The sequence below is a fragment of the Parambassis ranga genome, chromosome 17 (genome assembly GCF_900634625.1).
Source record: "Parambassis ranga chromosome 17, fParRan2.1, whole genome shotgun sequence".
NCBI classification, from domain to species: domain Eukaryota; kingdom Metazoa; phylum Chordata; class Actinopteri; family Ambassidae; genus Parambassis; species Parambassis ranga.
This window is the reverse complement of record NC_041037.1, coordinates 20,235,081-20,255,945: the sequence shown is the minus strand read 5'-3', so window position 1 is coordinate 20,255,945 and position 20,865 is coordinate 20,235,081. Positions and strand designations below refer to the sequence as shown.

Below are 20,865 nucleotides of genomic sequence, written 5' to 3'. Positions count from 1 at the left end.
TGATTCTGATTCTGATAAGACCTTACAGCTCACAATGCATGTTAGAGCAACTAGAACCAGACTAATGAGAATAGAGGTAAAAGGGTGAGAGGGGGATTTAAGGGGGCAGGGAACTGCTCAGTGGATCATGATTGTGCCCCCTGACAGTGTAGGCCTATAGCAGCATAACTATGCTAAAAGTGAACAATTTATCGGCCCTATGACACCTGTTCTACCTGTGGCTGAGGCCATGTCAACAATATCAATACTATATATATACTGTATCAATACCTATCAGCCCTACACACTATGTTTAAGACTAACTGTATGCTGTACTAAACAGAAGTCTGGTCTTAAAGGTGGAGGCAGTGTCTGCCTCTTGGACCCAGATTGGTAACTGGTTCCATAGTAGCGGTGCCTGATAGTTAAAGGCTCGTCCTCCCATTCTACTTTTTTTTTTAATCCTAGGAACTACAAGTAAACCTGCACTCAGAGATCTGAGTGTTCTACTAGGAACATACGGTACTATCAGGTCCTGCAGATATAATGGAGCTAGTCTATGTAGAGCCTTGTAGGTTAGGAGTAGGTATTTATTGCCTTAAGTCACCAGTCTATGTGTTGTATTTGTGGAGCCTCTGACACCTAAATGCCTCTGGACTTCTGTCTGAGCCATGTCCTAAATTTTCATGCATAACTAGTTGTAATATTAAATTGATTCATTGACCAGGCAAAGTGTTTTATCTGTTCAGTCACAAATGAATGAATAAAATGGACACTTCTGCACAATGTTTGTGCTGGTCCGCACATGCCTTAACCCTTGTATGGTGTTCGGGTCTGTAGGACTTGTTTTTATTATTTTGTCAAAAGAAACATAATACGACCAATTGTTTTTTCAAACTGAGACTCACTTTCTGTGAAGAACACATCAGATATAATGTGTGTGAGTTTTGTTTTTGCCCGTCATTACTGCACAAGGTTGCACTGTTCAAAAATTCAAGCACTGACACCTGACTGGTCTCACATTCCCACACATTGTACCCTGTCTTTATTTGCTCATACTCGTCCCAGCTGCAACCTGGGGGAAGGACACAATAAATATAACTGTGCCGAAACTAACAAAAACAAGCTACAGGACCTCAGTAGCTAGCAAGTGAATAAAGATGGATGTCAACAAATGATTACATTTAATATTCTTTGCTTAAGAAATGAGCCACCCTACATTGTTGCCAAAACGGTCAACACGGATGGCAGTTACTATGTGCAAGACATCCACTTTTGAGCTTTTCCACTGATTTAGAAGGAAGAAATGGACCAAACTACCTCTCATGCCAACATTGGGGTTCTTATCTTTAGGGAAGTATGTTGATCCAAGGTGGACAGAAAAACACAATATACATGCATTAAGTGCATATGCATGTGCAACACATAGTAAAGTGTGTGTGTTGTATAGGCATTATGAAAAGGCAACATGTTCAATAGGGCTGATGTGTTGTAGCCTGACTACAGACTGACATGGTTACTGTACGGTTCAGTAGGCATGGGACAGTACACGTGTCACAGTTCGGCGTGCGTTTTGTTCAGTTCAGGACATGTGCATCACGTAATGCAAGAAGGCTTTTTTTAACCACAGCACGGACGGTTCAGTTTGTATCACGATTGTGAGGTCACGGTTTTTGGTTCAGTTTACATTGTTGCCAGGTTGGCAACACTCATTTCTGTCAGTCAGTCTCACAACCTGCCACCATGCGGAAGATGACATGCCGCCATGCAAATAAATAACATGACACTATTTAGTTTGTTTATTAAAAGAACAACGTATAGACCTGTTCTAGATGACTTCTTTTATGATCTGGCACTATACAGAAAACAAAATGAAATAAACTGACTTGACCTTCTCATATAATGGTAGGAGAAACACTGAACTGAATCTTAAATATGGTGAATGTTGGATAATTAGAATATATATTTCATGCTGATCTATGGTATGGTATGGAGTGTTAAAAATAGAAATAACCTCAACAATGTAAACCAAACTAAAAACCATGACCTGAGAACCGTCATACAAACTGAACCATGGATTTTGTGACCCGTCCCACCCCTAGTTTTCAGCTAGGTTTGTGTAAACTGACCTGAATGGGTTAAATTTCCAATGAAGTTCACATAAATAAAAAACAACAGTCATGAAAAACGTTTCTTCATTTGTAGATTTGAGGTTGTACCATTCATTGGCAGCACAGAAAGCCACTAAGGAAAGCAGTGATTAATAACAGTTCTGGGATTTTTCTGTCACATTTCACCCACATCAACATCAAGTGATGTAATAAAGTTAAAAAAAATCCATTAAAATGAGCAAAACAAGAAAGGATGATGTCCTTTATGTACAAAATAACCCTAAAGACAGGAAGTAGTTGCGAAACATGTGTGTCTCCTTTGCCTGACAAATTTTGTTAACTTTGCTGGCCATTAAAACAAAAATATATGACATCATTAAATGGTGAAACACAGACACACAACATTCAGTTCGTAACAAATGGACTTAGTATGTCAGTCAGCTTCAGCACTGCATCACTAAAGGACATTTATTATTTTAAAAGACTTTATTACCAACATGGTAAAATTGAATGTTTGTGGGCATTTTAATAGGTACTGAGAGTGAACTCAAGCTGGCCTTTAGTAGGTGACATAAGTTAAATTCTGGGAGTACAAAATCATTTCAATAAAATAAAGGAGTGAGCAGAGGATGAAAACTAAGACATTATCAAGAAACGGGGGGGATGGACGACTCCACAGAGTCCAGAGGTTCCCACTGACAGCTCATCAAAGCGTCGTACAGCTCCTCACTGCGCTGCATAAAGTCTTTGTTCCACAGCTCCACGTCACACTCTGGGATGGGTTCTGCAAAAAATAAAAAAAATCCCACAGGATAGGAATAAAGTATTAACAGAAAACGTTTTTGAGTTGCTTCAAAACACATCACATTTTAATATGCATATTAAAATTTGTTTTCCACAGTGATACCAGTAAGAAACTGCACTCATCATAGCCAAATGACAACAATAACCTACACCTTTTCATGGATGTTTGAAATATCTGGCAAATTAATTCCTAAATTATGGCTAAAAATGTGTCACACACTGTACTGAAGTATAAGCTGGCCAACCATACTCACACTGTCAAACTGTCTGGAATCCCTCCCTTTTAGTCAGCCATTTTGTAAAACCTTATCGCACCAAGCATGACCATATATTTAAAATGGGGCAGGTTTTATTTGATGAATTGCTGCTTGCCTTGTTAAAAATATTTGCAGAATTTAGATGCGTTTTGTTGATGCTAGTCTCGTCGTCACTGCCTACATCCCATGCTTCGCTTTGGAAATCCAACTCATAACCACAGAGACAGAAAGACAGAAAGAGTAAGGATGGCTGGCCAAGCTCAAGCTTACAGGGACTTTTGACCCCAGAATCAGTTCAACCATGAGACCAAATATACATTTGTGAAAAATGCAAGGAAATTCTATACAGGGGTTCACACAAATGGAACCGCTGGAAAACCAAAAGCATCTGGTCCTGGGGTCTTACCTTCTGCGTGATCCTCGTCTACATCCTCAGCTTCCTCTTGGCTCTGCTGTTGAGACACACAAAATGTTCGACAATTTGATAAACCTAAATGAAAGTAAAAAAAATCTACAACAATAATGCTGCAGAACCATGAATTATCATTTAGAACATATTAGTGTCATTTCTACTGACTAAACAGGCACACAACTGAGGATGCTTTACAAAATTCCATTCTTTTCAACATGGATGTCAGTGTTTTGCATACCTCTGTAGTTCTGGACATGTCAGTGGTCATGGAAGGCATCCCTGTTGTAGGTGGTGGCATTATGTGACCAGGCGGGGGGTAACCATAGGGCCCATAGTTAAAGTTGTAACCACTGCCGTAGCCGCTGTTGTAGCCACTGTTATAGCCACTGCTGTTGTAGCCACTGCTGTTGTAGCCTCCGTACTGGTCATAGCCCCCCCACTGAGAGTAGTAAGGACCTTGACCACTGCTGCTATGGCTGCCATAGTAACCTGACTGAGTCTGGGTGTAGTTGCCATGGTAATTCTGGCCTTGGCCCCCATAGTAATTGCTCATCTTCTGACTTCAAAAACAAAAAATGGAAGAAAGTTTCATGAGTACCTGAAGAACACTTTTGATGTTGTTTGCACACAAACATGAAGGTTTATTAGATATTTGATGTCTTACCTCTTTGCTACTGCAATACTGAGTCTGAGTGGCTTTCCCCCCAGCATTGTACCCTGACACTCTTCAATTGCCTTCTTCTGCTCGCTCTCCTCACCAAACTTGACAAAGCCGTAGCCTCTGTGAGTTAAACAACAGTCAGGCCTCCTGCACAACTACACACATTCTATACTTGGCATTTAAAACCACTTATAATGAGAAAGAGAATATAATGAGTATTATTATGGTAGAACTGAAACTTGTTGTTTTACTTTTAACATGAGGTAGCATCACTTGAATGTGAGTTGCTCTTGCTTAGCCTATATGGGGAAAACAATAGTTTCAGCATAAGTCGGCAAGAAACATTTCTTCAGCCTTTTTTTTCGAAAACAGATGAAGATGCACTGGATTTTCAACGGCCACAGAACTGCTATCCACACAAATATTAAGCACAGAAAGCAAGAAAAACATCTGATACATTATTGTCTTACAAATATATTTAAATGAAATACATTACACAGCTGTCTAGTCCATCTGTAGGAGCTGACATACCTTGAGTATCCGTACTGGTCAGTGACCACTTTGGCTCCTTTGCAGGAAGGGTACTTCTTAAAAACTTGATGCAGTTGGTAGTCATCCACCTCAGAGGCCAAGTCACCCACAAACACTGAGAACTCTGGCCTGAGAAAAGAACACTAGGAATAAACACTCCTATTTTGTTCCTGTTCTGCTCTACTGTATATATTGTAAATTGTCACCATGCCTGATTGTAATGTGCAATAACAATTCAGTACTAAAGTCACTTTATTCTGTTATCACCACAAGCATTCATTCATATATATTTTTTATACATATTTGCTAATTTTCCTCTTACAATGTGTGTATCTTTCCTGGATGCTGTAACACTGAATTTCTCCTTTGGGGGACTAATAAAGGATTATCTTATCTTATTTTATCTATACATACACAAAACTGTACAGGTTTACAAAAACACAAAATAAAAGATACATTCATGTAAAATCATGTGTTTGTATGATATTCATGTTTAATCATACATGCTTAGAAGCCTGATATTTGTATAACTAACAAAAGCTCAGTATTAGTGATGAGAAGTCAAATTAAATTTGAATTGTTGAATGAATGCAAATTCAAATTTAATTAACCATCTTAAAATGTTTAAAAATAATAATAATCTGTAAAATATTCTGTAAAGAAAGTGGAGGCCACGATTGAGCCACATCACAACAAACAAAATTATCTAAAATATTCTACTTCCTTGTTTTTCCCATTTTCTTTTTTATGGTTTCCGTCATTGTATATGGATAACATGTATGAGGTCTTACCCTGCCTCTGGGCGTTTTCCGTAGGTGGCATAGTTTAGCTTAAACTTCCGGGGCTGCACAGGGGGAGAGAGAACACACACTGAGCCAACCACAGACACAAAAATATACGTGTAGTAATAGCACTGATATTGCTGGAAATAGAGAGTGGAGTTATTGTGGTTGTTATTTGGGTTTACATACCTCCACCACCCAGACCAGCCTTTAGCCCATTCCTCAGTTAGTTCCTACCAGAGACTCTATTCACCAGCTTCAAACACAGTACATTCATGTACAAGCAGCCTCTTAGCCACCTTCAGCAGCAGAGACAGGCCAGTGGACAAGGGAGCCCAGCAGCTTGGGCCGCCCACAGGATCTGCAGCATTTCAAACTATGTAGCAAGGAGCTAAAGATACATCTTTACACATCACTATAGACTGGGATCTGTGTGGTGGGATGATTTTTTTTCCCCCTCACCAAAACAATTCCATTTTATATATGCCTATTAGTTTTACTTCTATGTAAAACTGTGTACTCTAGGTAAAACACTTCAGATACAGTTACCAAATATCTGAACAGAAACATGATGTGTTTACAGAGCAAAATAGTAACATCCTGACATCCAAGTGATTGCTCCAGTACTGCTGTGTTTCTGACCAATGCTAGCCGAGCTCCCCTATCCACAGTAAAAACAATAAATACTGCTTTATAACATCAATCTGACATTGTGGGAAAAAATTTAGGCAGTATAAAACCGTTAATAATATTTATAAATGTATGGAATTATGTGTATTTTTATTTATGTAAGACAATAAATATGAATAGATATTTTGTAATTACACCATGGAACTGACCGGGTTTGATCCAGGAACCAGTTTTCCGTTGAGTCTTTGAACACAGCGGTCAACGCTCTCTTCATCTGCTAGCTCCACAAAGCAATATCCTGCAGAGCCGCTGCACAAGAGAATACACTGTTAGAGACAAACTCATTTCAAAACCCCTGTGGACATTAGAAAATCGCTGTAGACGTTATTACTATGACAGTAACCAAATTATGTGTATTAATCAACTTTAACCTGACCACGCTATATGCTGCTTGGGATCTGAAGAACCATCTGCCATTCACTGTCTGAGTCATTTTCAAACAATCACAACAAGACAACAATTGATTTGAGTCTTCGAAAAGTAGAAGTTTTAGTTAGTTTTTAGGATTTCCACCAAAAAAAAAAAAAAAATCAACTTTACTTTACATTTTATTTAACATACAGTTTTGTTAATTCATAGTAAAACACAAAATAAAATGTAAACCTGGCGTTACACATTAGAGTGCAAAAATGTAGGGTTCACCTGCTCAACTCCAGCATAAAGGGAAAAATAAGGATTTTTTTTTTTTAAATCAGTAGTGTCACTTCAATTATAACTGTCATGAGACCCTTTTTAGTGTGAAAAGTTACAAGCTGCAATATTTGTGGCGAGTAGTCCATCTGTTGCAGGAATTCAGCCGTATGGCTGACTGACAGAAAAAGAAAAAAAACATGATAATTTCATCGTATTTATTGTATTGTATTATGTCTGAATTAGAATGAATAAAATGTTTCTCATTTCATGATTTCTACTCAATGAATTGTCCTTAGATGGACAGGTGTAAAATAATAGATAGTAGGCTGCATCAAGTCTGCATAGTAACACTACCAGAAACGTCAATCAATCATCAACATAAGCACAGATTTGACCCTAAATGGAAAAGACAGCAGAGAGAGACCGTGTCCAACTTCAAAGACTGTATTTAGCAGCTTAATGACAGTGGACTTTAAGAGCTCTTTCTACAAAGGGTGACTTAATTTAACAGACAAAAACACTTACAGTGGTTTTGCCTTTTCGACCCAATCATGCAGAACAGCCGCAGTGTTTCCCTTCACATGTTCATGCATCGCGCTTGCACTGCTGTCAACAAAATCTTAGAGTGTTCAAACCACCTTTATCATCAGCTAACCCAAGCTAACCCAGCCAACTCCCATATTTTATACTCCTTCAGCCATTGAAAACTTTTACAGACCTTCTCGTTCAAAACCGAACCCTAGAACGACTCCAGTTTTGAAGCTGTAGCTTACACAGAGCCAACTGGAGCCAAACGTAACTGATGTCATGCGTGTAGAGCATACCAGTGGTGTGGAAGAAAACAGCTGTTGCTTTATTTCCCCCAATTGTCCCTATGTCTGTCATTAGGGTTGGGCAGTATCCAAATTCTGACAACGCCCTCCACATTATTAAAATGGTATGAGCCAATCCCAATGTGTTTTTACAAGTTTGTCATGTTAAAAGAGCAATATTTATGTTAGAAGTTACGCATGGGTGTCAATTGATGGCACTATTTGATACAGCCTGTAGCCTGCTTTTCATTAAAATGTTTCTAATTTATATGCTTTGATATCATTCTCATATATCCTGCATATCATTTATCATTTTAAGCTCCGATAATTCTAATAATAAAAACATTTGTCTGGTAAACTGAAAACCTGCCAGTCATGGTTTCCGCTGCCAAGTTTTTCTAATGGAAATAATAAATTAAAATGATAAACGTAAGGCTCAGACGGCGGCACCAAACTGTTGGCTTGTGCCTAGAAACTAAAAATGATCTCAGCTCTTCTAAACAGCAGAAGTTGTGTTCTTAGGGACCAGGTCACACGTGCGACTACAGGTCTCTCTCTCATGTGAGGACATGTTTAAACTTTATCAAACATCTCAAAAAGTGAAATATATTATACTATTGAAGTAACAGTGACAAAATTCAACCACACAAGGCATCAAATACATGTTTAATATTTGAGCCTTATCTTTTGCAATATTTTTTTCACTACCTGTAAACCGCGGCATACCCACCCAACCCTATCTGTCACCACACCTAACACACAAAACAGAGATTATGGAGGAGACAATGATGAACAAATTAGGAACATGAGAATAACCCTTGGATTTGTGAGTTTGTGAGAACTCCATGGCTGTGTAACATAAATCTGCTCTGCATTCTCATACTGCATCAGTTGTTCTCCAAACTTACCCAGTTATCCTGTGAGTTATGATCTTCACTCCAAAAGGTGACTCTCCCATAGCACTAAACGCCTGCTTGATAAAATTCTCATCCATGTATGGGTCCAACTGCATATAAATGCAAGACAAGAGCATTAGAGTAATAAGTATACCAACAAATGACAAAACCAAAACAGGAATTTCATAGAAACATTAAACCAAAACAAACAACAACTCTTTTGATAATATGTTTGTACTAAACTCTTTCAAAGTAACACAGAGGGAGTCAACTAAAGCAGCAACATGCAGGCATCATGTTCATGCTCATGAATTTCCTGACTGTGCTGTCTGAACAACCTCTACAGCTCAGATGTGCTCCTCACACACTCACTGTGTTTACTGACAAGCTAACCGTAGCTACAAAGCTAGTTCAAAATACCACATCATTATGCTTCACTGAACAGCTGCAGACACCACCAGCACCCAATGCTAGCTTTCGGCCAAAAATACACACTTCAAGTTTTACTGAGTTTTGATATTTTCACTTGTGACATCACTTATTGCATTTAAATGCATTATATCAGCACTACACATGTATAAACTATTTGCTAATGTTATGATGATTAGCTAACTTTTGCTTCACAAAGACATTGGCTTGTTTATTAAATATTATGTGGAGGTAAATGTGTACCCGTTGATCATTTTCTCCTTCACGTTTATTTTCTGTTACTAAAATTGTTACAAATGTCATGGAGCAAAGTAAAAATATTACGGCGTGTTACATTTAAACTGGCTAACGTGACCTAGCTACAAGTATGCGTAGCTAAGCTAATGTCGTACACAAATAAAAGCAGACTTCAAACATACATCACCCATCCACAGGCTGGTCTGTCTGTTAAACATATTGTAAAGCCACCGTTGGGCTGCACAGGGGTTTGATTGGCGAAAAACACAAAACTTTAAATTCCGTGTCGAGACTTAAAAACGTTTTTTCTTCCTCCTCCTCCTCTTATGCTGCTGCTGCCTGCTGCTCCTTTTTCTTCTTTTTGATTTACGGCTTAAAGGAGCATTACCGCCACCTACTGCTCCGGAGTATGGGACAATGGACATAGCTAATTACACACAAATTGGAAGGGGGGGGGGGCGTAAATACATTCTATTACTGAATACAACTACAACAACTGCTAACTTATTAATACTAACTACGGTATATCCTAACATACAGCCCTGTCTCTTTTAAGAAGGGCACTAGTAGCCCTACCTGTGCTCCACTACAACACCCTAAAATACTTTTCAGTGTGAACTCATGAAACCCCAGCTCCTTAGCTCCCTTACCCTCAGATTCTCAAATGAAATGACCTGCTTAAAAGAATGCTTAAAAGAACTGCAGCAGAGTCAGAGCACCTACTTAATTTAGCCCAAGGTAATGCCACCAAAATTGCTAGCATCTCCACAATGTAGACCCCCAACCCATCTGAAGTGCGCCCATAGGCGTAGCTACCATTATATCAGAGTGGGACGTAAACCCCCCCCCCCCCCCACACACACACACACACACATTTTAAAATGGCCCGTTAGGACCCCCCCCCACACATACACACATTTAGTGTAGGAAACTCCACCTAACACTGTTTCAATTGCTCGCGGAAAAAAACTCAGTTTCACTTGATTCATAAGAGAATAACCTCACCGCTGAAATCCACTCCACGTTTTCCTGGTTACCACAGCGCTACTAACCTTAACCCATTACTACGGTAACGGACCTAACAAAGCCAGTAGCCTTCTTTGGGCGAGCGTAAAACACCGCAAAGAGTCAGTGCTGGTCGAAGCTGGAGGAGGTAACGTCAGTGTCATCCCACAAAGTCCAACTCATGCTAAAGCCTTACTGTTTTGTTACATGGCCCCAGGTGACGGTAAACTGATGTTAAATCGACTTAGAAAGGTTGGGAGCTGTTTACTTTCAGTTACAGTAGTCAGTCTTATTTGTCTGATGACATGTTGTCGTCAGACAAATAAGACCGGACTAACACAACTACCCTGTGGAGTACCATTCTCAACTATATATTGGCTAGACACTGCTGACCTGATCCGAACCTGGATCTGCCTACCAAAAATGGTCTCTGACCCAATTAAAGGCTCTGGCAACCAACCTCTAGTTTGTGCAATTTAATTAAAAGGCCCTCCTTCCACATCATGTCATAAGCTTTTTCTATGTCAAAGAACAGTGCAATTACTGACTCTTTGTTTGCCTGGGCTTTCCTGACTTCATTATCCAGCCTGATACTAGAGTCTGTGATGTTTCTTGCTCTCCTAAACCCACTCTGGAAACTGGCTAACACTCCTCTTCTTTCAAGGTCAAATGACATCCTTTCTGTGATCATACGTTCCATTATTTTACACAAGTTCGATGTAAGAGCTATTGGACGATAACTATTTGGATTAGATGGATCTTTCTGCGGTTTCCTTATTGGCGCGATTAAGGCCTCCTTCCATGCAGATGGGAGCTTCCCCTCAATCTAGACTCTCATATACAATGCAGCAACTTTGTGAATGCTCCATTCCCCAAGATCTTCAACATCAAATAGCAGAGTTGATCCTTTCCGGGAGATGTTGGCTTTGACCGTCTAAGTGCTCTACTCATCGCTTCCATTGTAAACAGTGGATCTAAATGATGATCTGTGGCTACTTTTCTTACTAGTGCTTCAGGATGCTGGGCCATTGTTTGTTCTTTCCTCATTTTAGCCACCTCTGACAGATTTTTCAGAGCTGTGGACCATGGCAAAGCTTTTAACCATGACTTCTGCTTTCTCACTGTCAGAAACTGCAGCCCCCTGTCCTGAGATCAAAACAGGATAGTCCCATTCCCGCCTCTCTTCTACAGGAGTGGTTCTTCCTGTTCTTGAACAGAATGCTCTCCAGCTTGCCCTTGTCTCACAGTTCTTCTCACAACTGCCTGTGCCTTTTTATGTTGAATAAGCTGTTGCATGTTATGGGTTCTTTTAAGAGGAAGCTGCTGTTAATTATGAAGCCCCACTGTTTGATTCTGAAGTTTGTGTGAGATGCAGCTCTGGATTCAGTGTAGGCCTTTCTTGCATCTCCCAATGACAGACAGATGTTGTTGCCTGGTATAATTCTCTAGGGTGCTTCTCACAGGCCAGCGTGACAGCACACAGGTCAGTGACATCTATGCTGTCATCAAACAGGCATTTTGCCAGGCATTGAGGTAAAGCAGAGGTTGGTGCAGCATCTGTGTATTTTGTATAGTAATGTGCAGTGTGCAGTAATGTATCAAGCAGCGGTGAGAAATTGTCAAGATTACCTGGAGGAGTGTTTATTTTCTGTGCCTGACTCCTTCTGGCTGGTGCTGGGGAGTGTGTATTTATTCGTTGATCTAATATCTTCCTTCAAAGAAAGGCACCAACGTGGACATTGTGGACAGCTACAAATACGTCCGTGTCTACATTGACCGCAAGCTGGACTGGTCCACAAACGCAGAGGCAATATACAAGAAGGGACAGAGTCGCCTGTATCTCCTGAGGATTATGCGAACATATATCTCCCTAGTGCAGTTAAGCAAATTTATCAACGACCCTGACCTATGCTACAAGTACAACATTTATCAAGGCTCATTGTATCACTGTCTTTGGGAATGTGAGGGTATTAAAACATTCTGGAGGAAGGTGTTAAATGATCTCTCTCAGATCACATCCTCCCCAATACATTTGAACCCAAAAATATGTATTTTAGGGATATACCCCGATGGTTGTTCTCTTTCTAATAAAGAAAAGAAAATGATTGACCTTTGTCCTCTGCAAGCCAGACGCTGTATCGCATTACATTGGAAAAGTGTTGACTGTCCCTCCACGGGCTTCTGGATGAAAAATGTTACATCATGCTTGGCTCTTGAAAAACTGTAGTTTAAAAGAAAGTGTAGAATTTGAGAAATTTGATAATTGTTTTTTCAACTAATTAAGAGTGATTCTTCTGAAGAATTATTAGAAGAATGAACAGATGGAAATGTTGTGTGATAGGGAATATCAGATAATGTGGATCTACTGCTTGATGTCAGCCAATGATAGTTTAATAATATATTACAGTTTTTCTATCATTACTCTGTTGTTATTATATACATACACCTCTTATGTATTTATTTATTTGTTTATCCCTTTATTTCTAAGCAGTTATTTATTTATTTATAGGTAATTTCATTTGATTATTTATGTAATTTTTTTGTGCTCTGCTGTTGTGTTCTATGCTGTTCTACAAGAATGGGGTCTTGAGTATTTAGTTGAGTGTCAGACTGACAGTATATGTGGGACTGTTTTGACCATACATTCTTAGCATTCTTAGCATTTGGTAGAATTACCTCTACACAGGTTTTCAGTATCAGTAAACCCAAGCAGTATTTCTTGTTAAGCCTGTTGTGTGAGGTTTCAGGTAAAAAGGCCAACTGGACAGGCACTCGGGCACGACAGAGCTGCAGAGGATGCTGGGAGGTAGACTGATGGAAAAAAGGAAGGCAGACTCAAAAGGACAGCTAGGAAAATACTCAGAAGAGCAGATTGGCGAGCGATTCTTACGACACGTGGTTAAGAAGAACTGGTGACTGGTGAAGAGGAGTGAGGCCCTTAAAAGCAGTGCTGATGGAAGTGCATCTACTCAGCCCTGGCTCCACCCTGCAGTCAATCCCAGAGCACCTGAGGAGAAAAAGGAGGGAGGAGACACAGCACAGCAGTGGCATGTGGTGGCCCACAGGGGGCAATGCTGCACCTTACCACACACCACAAAGCCTTTTCATGTTTGACTATGAAAAGAGACAGAAGAGAACAGCATTGTGAATATAGCATATTTGAATAACACACACAGAGCACAAAGATATTTAAATTACTTTTAACAGTGAATATGAATAAGTTTGGAACATGGATTATATGGATCAAGATGTTCCATCATTCATAAAAACAAAATCCCTGTCCCAGAAAGATTATCTTATTAGTTATGAAATTCAACATTTCCATATTTAATGGCAGATCTCAGCAACGGTCAGGTCAGAGCGGGTGTCTTGTGAGGTCTCTTATGTTTGTTTTTGCTGTATTATCCAAGTGTCAATATTGGCACTATAAACACAGGCAGAAAAATGACTGTACCTTCAGTTTGACCTTTAAAAATATAGACAGATTATAGATGGATGTCCACTGTCTGTACTATTCTGTTTTTATTACAGAGATTGCTATTACATTTGATCAGTAAATCATATAAAAGGGTATTTTATTATTGTCTCTAGTTTAGACTTGCTGGCCTCTAATCAATTAAAGTAGTAAGAAGCTGTCAATATTAAACATTTTTATTTTACAGTTAATTACTGGGTAGATGTGTTTTCATCCCATATGGACAAACATTATTTGTTAGCAACATACAGAGCAGATTTGGTCTTATTAATAATGTCTCTGGATAGATCATATACTGTTTATGGATTTATTACATCTCCTGCATTTGACTGTTCCTGTCAGGGTTTTGCCACAGCGAGTTTCCACCTAAACTGCCTTCTCTGTTGTTATGGTTTATTGATCTATCACATATCTTAAATAATTACAGGCACAATAGAGAACACAGGTGAATAAACTGATACACAATAAAATGGCATCCAGAAATTATCAATCAAATTTACATATGAGAAATATGACAAGATGTGATCTGGTTAAACTCAGACATCTTTTTATCTAAAATATTCTACAGTGGTGTTAGAGCTCCATAATATTTAAAACTTGTTTTCTGCATTTGTTGCTCAAAATGAAAATTTATAACAAGCACACTGTATGAAAGCAAGAGGGAAGAAAAATTGCAGCCACCCCAAAGGGAGTTGGGGGTGATAACACGGACAGTGAGTCTAGCCTAGGGGACCACAAAATTAGCATTGCTACTAATTGCTACAATACAGGATGTGCTAGCGGCTATCAGAGTTCTGAATGCCAATGTGGACAAGTGATTTTCAGAGCTGACTGTCACCACCACCAGCCTAAAAGTGGATGTGTCAGCTATCAGCACCCTATGTAGGAGGCCACCGTTTCCCATGAGAAAAGAATTGAAGAATTGGAAAGGGTATGTTCTAGCCTAGTCTAAACAGCAACAAGCTAAATTAAGCTCTTTGGAGGATTGTGCTCACCGTATCATCGGCATCAAAGAGAAAGTTGAGAATGGGCAGTTGTCTAAGTTTGTTTCAAAACCTCTTTCAAGTCTCCTCAGGGAGGAACGTTTCAGGCTGCCAATTAGGCTTGACTGTGCATATCAAATCTTAAAGCCTGGGAAAGATGGAAGACCACATCCCTGAATGGCACGAACACACCACCTGGTGGACAGAGATCTTGTTTTGAAACTCCCCAGTGTTCAACTATCCGGATCTGCCAGACGACATTCTCAAAAAATGACAGCAATTTTCATCCATCAGAGACAAATGCAAGGCAAGGAAATAAGGTACGGTTTCCCTTATCCAGTGAGATTCAGCGTCACAGTTGGAGACTGTACTGAAACATTGAATGCTGCAGAAGATACCAATACGTTTTTGGCTACCAAAGTCTGACTGGGAACTAGATGTAGTTCTCACTCAAGATGATTAACATTGAGCTGATATTGAGTTGATCAACAGATCCACATACCGGAAATCCAGTCTATAAGCTGTTGCTTTTAGCCTCTAATTCCAGTGTTTTATCAGTTGTTGTGTATTTCCAAAAATGTTCCCAAGGACATGTCCTTTCCTCCATGTCCTTTAGTCTACAAAGCATAGACTCATAGGACGCCATCTTCACAATTGCATCTATCCAGTCCTTCAAATTGGGGGAGACTGCTGTTTCCCAGTGTCTTAAAATAACTCTTGAACCTGTGACTACGCCCACCATAATGACAGAAAATATTCTTTTTGATATGGTTGGTATTTGAGTGGACACAGGAGTGAGGGGGATCATTAACCAGACCATTCACTCCCATATACAGTGTAAGAAAGTTCCCATTCCAGTTTTACACTTCCAACACTTATTGTCAAATAGAGGTTATTTTTATTTCATTTTAACAGCGTTGAGGTTCCTGGAGCTGTAAAAATTAAGAATGTGAGTGTGTGAATAATTATCATTATTATTTTCTTTGTCGCTGCTGACATTGACTGAGACGATGGAGCTAGTAAGTACTGGAGGTTATGGGGCGGTAGAGAGGGGACGAGAATGTTCTTATCTCGTTGTTGATATGTTGTTGTTTGTCAACTTAGTTATTTACAGCACAAGCTTGTTGTTAGGTATTACAGTCTTTGAATGTAGATTATTTACATCTCTTTTTTAGGTGATCTTAACCAACAAAATATAGGAGCTGTCACACTAGTCACTTGGAACGTAAGAGGGATGAACAGCTCCATTAAATGAGAAAAAGTGTTTGCCCACTTGAGGTCACTTAAAGCAGATATATGTTTTTCTTTTACAGGGAACCACATTAAGAAAAGAATTTTGAGAACGCCATATTTTGATCACATTTTTCAGTTAAAGCCAGAGGCATGGTTTAATGCATCTTAACGCATATAAAAGTCACATGTCTACATGACGAAACTATCACAGACCGTCAGAGGATCACTAAATGAAATACCAGTTACACTGATAAATGTATATGGCCCAAATTATGATGAGCCTGAATTCTTTTAAGCCTTTTCTAGAATCATTTCCAACCATTCTCAGTCTAAGGTGATTATGGGGGGTGACTTCAATTGTATTCTAGATCCTCTAACAGAAAGGCAACGACCATAAACATTTAAGTCCAAAAGCACTGCCGTCCTAAATAAAAGAGATTTCTCATTTTTCTCATCGGTACACAAATCTTATTCAATCGTCAAGAATAGATCTCTTTCTCTCAGACTCTGCCCTGCTTTCTACTGTTTCTGGCTGCTGTTACCATAACATTGTTATATCTGATCATTTCACTAGATCCTAAAATTAATGTAGGTCAACTACAGTTAGTGTTTAGATATCTCATTGTTAAAGGACCAGAGTTTCTGTAAAATACACGGTAGAGAAAATGTCTGAATTGTCTAATACAAACGAGAGGGGTTATATTAAAGATTCCTCTCTGTTGGAAGCTTTTAAAGTGGTGAAGTTGGTGAAAATAAAAAATAATTAAACAACATTGGAGAACAATTAGTTACCCTGACATGAACCTGCTTAATAAAATAGTAGGCTTGAGATACAAATATAACACTAGGCTGAAGCCGTACATCTGTAGTAGTATAGTATAGTATAGTATAGTAATTTATGTCGTCTCTTTAATGCCCTGTACAGTAAACACTGAAGTGAGGCAGCTATTGTTTCCTTAGACGCACAACGCGCATTTGATCAGGTTCAATGCAAGTGGCATTGGAAAAATTTGGGTTTGGGTCTGCTTCTAGGAATTGGATCAAGATAATATATGCCACTTACTTACTACTTATCTCAGTATAATCAGTATAATAACAAAAACTCCTGATGACCTCTTTATGACAAATTGGTAAACTCAAACAGAATACTGATTTCTGGAGAACCCTCCCTATCTCTTTGGTTGGCAATGCAATGCATTGCAAACAATTTTAATACAATTAAAATGGTTGTGCTACCCCAATTTCTTTTTCTTTTCCAAGGTATCCCTTTCTACGTACCTCAGGCATACTTCAAACAGTTCAATTGTCTTAGATTTCTTATGGAATTACAAAGCAGCGCGTATAGCTAAGAAGCATTGCAAGCCTAAGTTAGAAGGTGGCTTTGGTTTACCCTTTTTTTTAACTCTATGACTGGGCTACAACACATTCCATCATAATGTGGTGGAAAAAAGACTTTTCATGCAACCCTGAAGATTGTTAAGCATGGGTCAAACTTGAACAACCACCAAACCAAATAAGACAGCTTATTGTAGCAGTATTACCATAGCTAACAATATGGAATCACATTAGGAAATACATAAAAGCACCCACTATGCAACAACCATGCTTTGCCTGAATGATTCTTTTTTTTAATGTGGCACCGAAGAGGGATCCGTGACCTAAATGTACATTGAAGGCACATTTGCCTCATTTGCCATACTTCAGAGTTTGTACGTCATCCAAGCGTCCCATATTTTTAGATTAAGTTATTACACAGTCTTTATTACTGTAGAACCAAGATACACAAGTTTTATTCATTAATAGCACCATTATGTATTACGTGTAAGATTTCGGAAGGAACACTAGCACATGTTGGTCCTCTTCAAAGCTTTCAATAAGAGTTTTAACCCAGACCCACTGAATGTGGTCTTAGGTGGAACAGCATTTTTGCCTATAGGCAAATGAGGTTCAGACTGTGTCCTTAGGTATGGTTGTTGTTGCACATGTTGATATCTGACTCTGTACCCACGCAACAAATGTGGCTTAGAGCCTGGAAAGAATTAGATTAAGAGAAATACTTTGCTAAGATTTGGGACCCCTTGCTACAGTATATAATCCTAGGTGGTGAAAACTGACAAACTCTTGATGATTTGTATGCAAGTTATTTAGATCGCTGTAACTGTACTCTTTGAATATCCAGATAATGATTTATCATCATTTCCTTATTTGTATAGCTACATAACATTCAAGACTGTGAATATTTGTTTATGTGCTGTGTTCAAGATGTTGTTATTAAAATAACAAAAATCCATCCATTCATCCATCCATCTTCAACCGCTTATCTGGAGCCGGGTTGCAGTCTAAGCAGGGACGGCCAGACTTCCCTCTCACCGGACTTCTTCCAGCTCTTCCGGGGGAATCCAGAGGCCAGCCATCCTGGGTCATCTCCTCCCAGTGAGACCTCCCTGGGGAGGTGTTCCGGGCATGTCCCACTTGGAGTATCCTTCAAGGTAGTTTATGTAACTGTTATTTCAGAACTGCATCTGACTTCAATGTGATTTTTCTTTTCTTCAGAAAAGACACTCATGCAAACACATTTGTATGCATATTTAATCTGCATCATGATATGATCCTTCATTTTGGAGAGACGTAACCTCTGTGTTAAGTTGAGACCTCTTTCTTGTGTTGTCTTTTCTAATTGAAGTCTTAATACTTGTGCATTTAGATTTTGATTCTATTGTTTGAGCATTGTTAAATATTATCTCTTTTGAATTTTATCACTTGGGATATATATGATATACAGTTTCAGCCTGTGCCCCCACCTGCTCTCTGTCATCTCCCACTTTCCCAAAACCAGCAATCATTATCCTGTTAAATGCTTCTTTATGTCTCATCAAGGTAGCCTAACTGTCTACCATGACTATGAAGCTGTTTATAATGACATGTTGACAATCCTGTACTTCCAATGCAGTAAACATCGAAAGCTGAAAATGTGACAGCTATTACACATAGTAGTGATAAAGATGTGTGTGATATGCCGTCTGATTCTGTAAGATATTTTTTACTGTCTGCTGTGATTCTTTGTCCTTTGATGCATCTTTCTATAAGCAGCATGGTCTATGCATCCATATGTTCATAAATTGTTAATCTCCAACACTGACATGACAGCATAAGGCCTGCCGATACATAATGGATCTACTTGACATGCCTTCCATACATTAAAAATTGAAATCCTTGGCTTTCACAGTAGCAAACAGAACTATGAGTGCAGCTGGTCACATATTTCTGTACACTGTTTGTAATTTGGGCCGTACACTGATAAATAGCAACAGAGGGATTGTTGAATGAAAATATTTACTTTTAATATCTTAAATGTTTAAATTTATGTTTGTCACCAAAACATAAATTTGTCTTGTTGGAAACTTCACCCTCTTGAACTCCAGCAGACTTTCACACTCCGTACCAGTGGGTCGTGTTTATGTACCAATTCACTTTGCTAACCGTTAGCACAACAGAAAGAGAAGAAGAGCTGGAACACAACAAGCAGTCTGACTTCTCACTGAGGTAACTCTTTGGGCCAGGATTTCTACCACGGTTTTAAAGGTAGGAAAACACTGAAAGCTAGTGAGACTATAATTTGGCTTGAGTGCAGGTCAGGGAGGGATGTATTGTTGACTTGTTGAAACATGGCAATGCTGCAAATTAAGGATTGATTATCTGTTTTATCGTTTTAGGTGAGTAACCCCTTTGTAACCAACAGTTGATGTGTCTATTGGTCTCAGAAAAAAAGCTTCAATTAACACTGCTTCTATGAAACATCCAATGATGAAAGTTCTCTTCACCCACACACCGTCATACAGAGAACAAACATTCACTATTCAAGACTGTAACATCCTTGAGAGCTTGGCTTTCTCCCACAACGGCGATCATGCTGTTTAACTAGCAGAGCTCCTGTCTGTCTACCACAAGGGCGAGAGAGGAGTTAGGCAAATCAGGAGGAGGGGGCATATGCTTGATGGGTAACAACAAATGGTGTGATTCCTGGAATTAGTCAGCCTGTTCTACCTGTAGTTGGATATCAAGAAGTGACTATACAATACCTATCAGCCCTACACACTTAACTATACGCTTTTCTGTTTACTAAACAGAAAAGTTTTAAATCTGGTCTTAAAGGTGGAGGTGGTGTCTGCCTCTCGGACCCAGATTGCTAACTGGCAGTGTTGGGAAGAATACTGAATGAAATGTAACTGAATAAAAAAGTATTCAGTTACAGAATACAGATTACCCTAAAACTCCCTAAAACGTAATTTGTAATATCTTCCGTTACATTACTCAGTCAGAGTAACATATTCTGAATACTCGGATTACTCACACATTGAATTGCATTCTAAGTGATTGAATGCAGCGATCAATCCCTGCTGACTACAAAGGACACTATAAAACATTCAATAAAGTGTCCAGACTGTTACAGGGGACTGCATTTACATCAATGTTATTCTATTTAGAGAAACAGAAAAAAACGTTATGATGACAGAATAGTATATTTTTTAAAGAATGCAACCAAAAGTCATTTTACACACAGAAACAGTGTTTGAATACGTACATCAAACAGACCCATGTATAAAACTAGCTGACTGCAAGCAACACCTTCCTGTTAATCAGCCTCCATTTTGGACTGAGTTAGCTAGCAGCCAACAGCGAACTAGTTCACTTATTCAAGTGACGCTAACCATGTACCGGCATCATGATTGAAGCATGCAACGCTTCATCCTCATCCTCATCCTCTGAACCCCATCAGTGCGGCTGCTCCAGCCTCTCTGTCGCCCACAGCTGCAGCTTTCTGTCCAGTTTGCTGAACCAAAAACTTTAGCTTTGCTCAAAGATGTTGTATTGATGGTAAGAGCTCTCACTCCTGACTATTCACCATCATACACGCGTATATGACCACACAATGAG

General features: G+C 39.1%; 1 protein-coding gene across 2 annotated transcripts; it reads right to left on the bottom strand.

Moving 5' to 3' along the window:
* Positions 1 to 996: 996 nt before the first annotated feature.
* trnau1apb (tRNA selenocysteine 1 associated protein 1b) lies at positions 997 to 9,585 on the bottom strand. 2 transcript variants are annotated; one of them, XM_028427870.1, is made up of 9 exons: positions 9,417 to 9,585; positions 8,581 to 8,678; positions 6,377 to 6,476; positions 5,547 to 5,599; positions 4,756 to 4,884; positions 4,228 to 4,344; positions 3,802 to 4,123; positions 3,558 to 3,603; positions 997 to 2,874 (listed from the first exon to the last, which is right to left on the bottom strand). In XM_028427870.1, the coding sequence occupies exons 1-9, from the start codon at positions 9,450 to 9,452 to the stop codon at positions 2,738 to 2,740; spliced, it is 1,038 nt and encodes a 345-aa protein (XP_028283671.1). In that variant the 5' UTR covers positions 9,453 to 9,585; the 3' UTR covers positions 997 to 2,737. The 2 variants fall into 2 exon arrangements, with proteins under 2 accessions (XP_028283671.1, XP_028283672.1); XM_028427871.1 differs by having other exon boundaries at positions 3,558 to 3,600.
* Positions 9,586 to 20,865: the final 11,280 nt, after the last annotated feature.

Coding starts and splice junctions, on each gene's coding strand:
- trnau1apb (XM_028427870.1), bottom strand. CDS start 9,452: ATGTTTAACAGACAGACCAGCCTGTGGATGGGTGAT. Junction 4,885..5,546: donor GGAAAACGCCCAGAGGCAGG/GTAAGACCTCAT, acceptor TTCTTTTCTCAG/GCCAGAGTTCTCAGTGTTTG. Junction 4,345..4,755: donor GACCAGTACGGATACTCAAG/GTATGTCAGCTC, acceptor TTTAACTCACAG/AGGCTACGGCTTTGTCAAGT.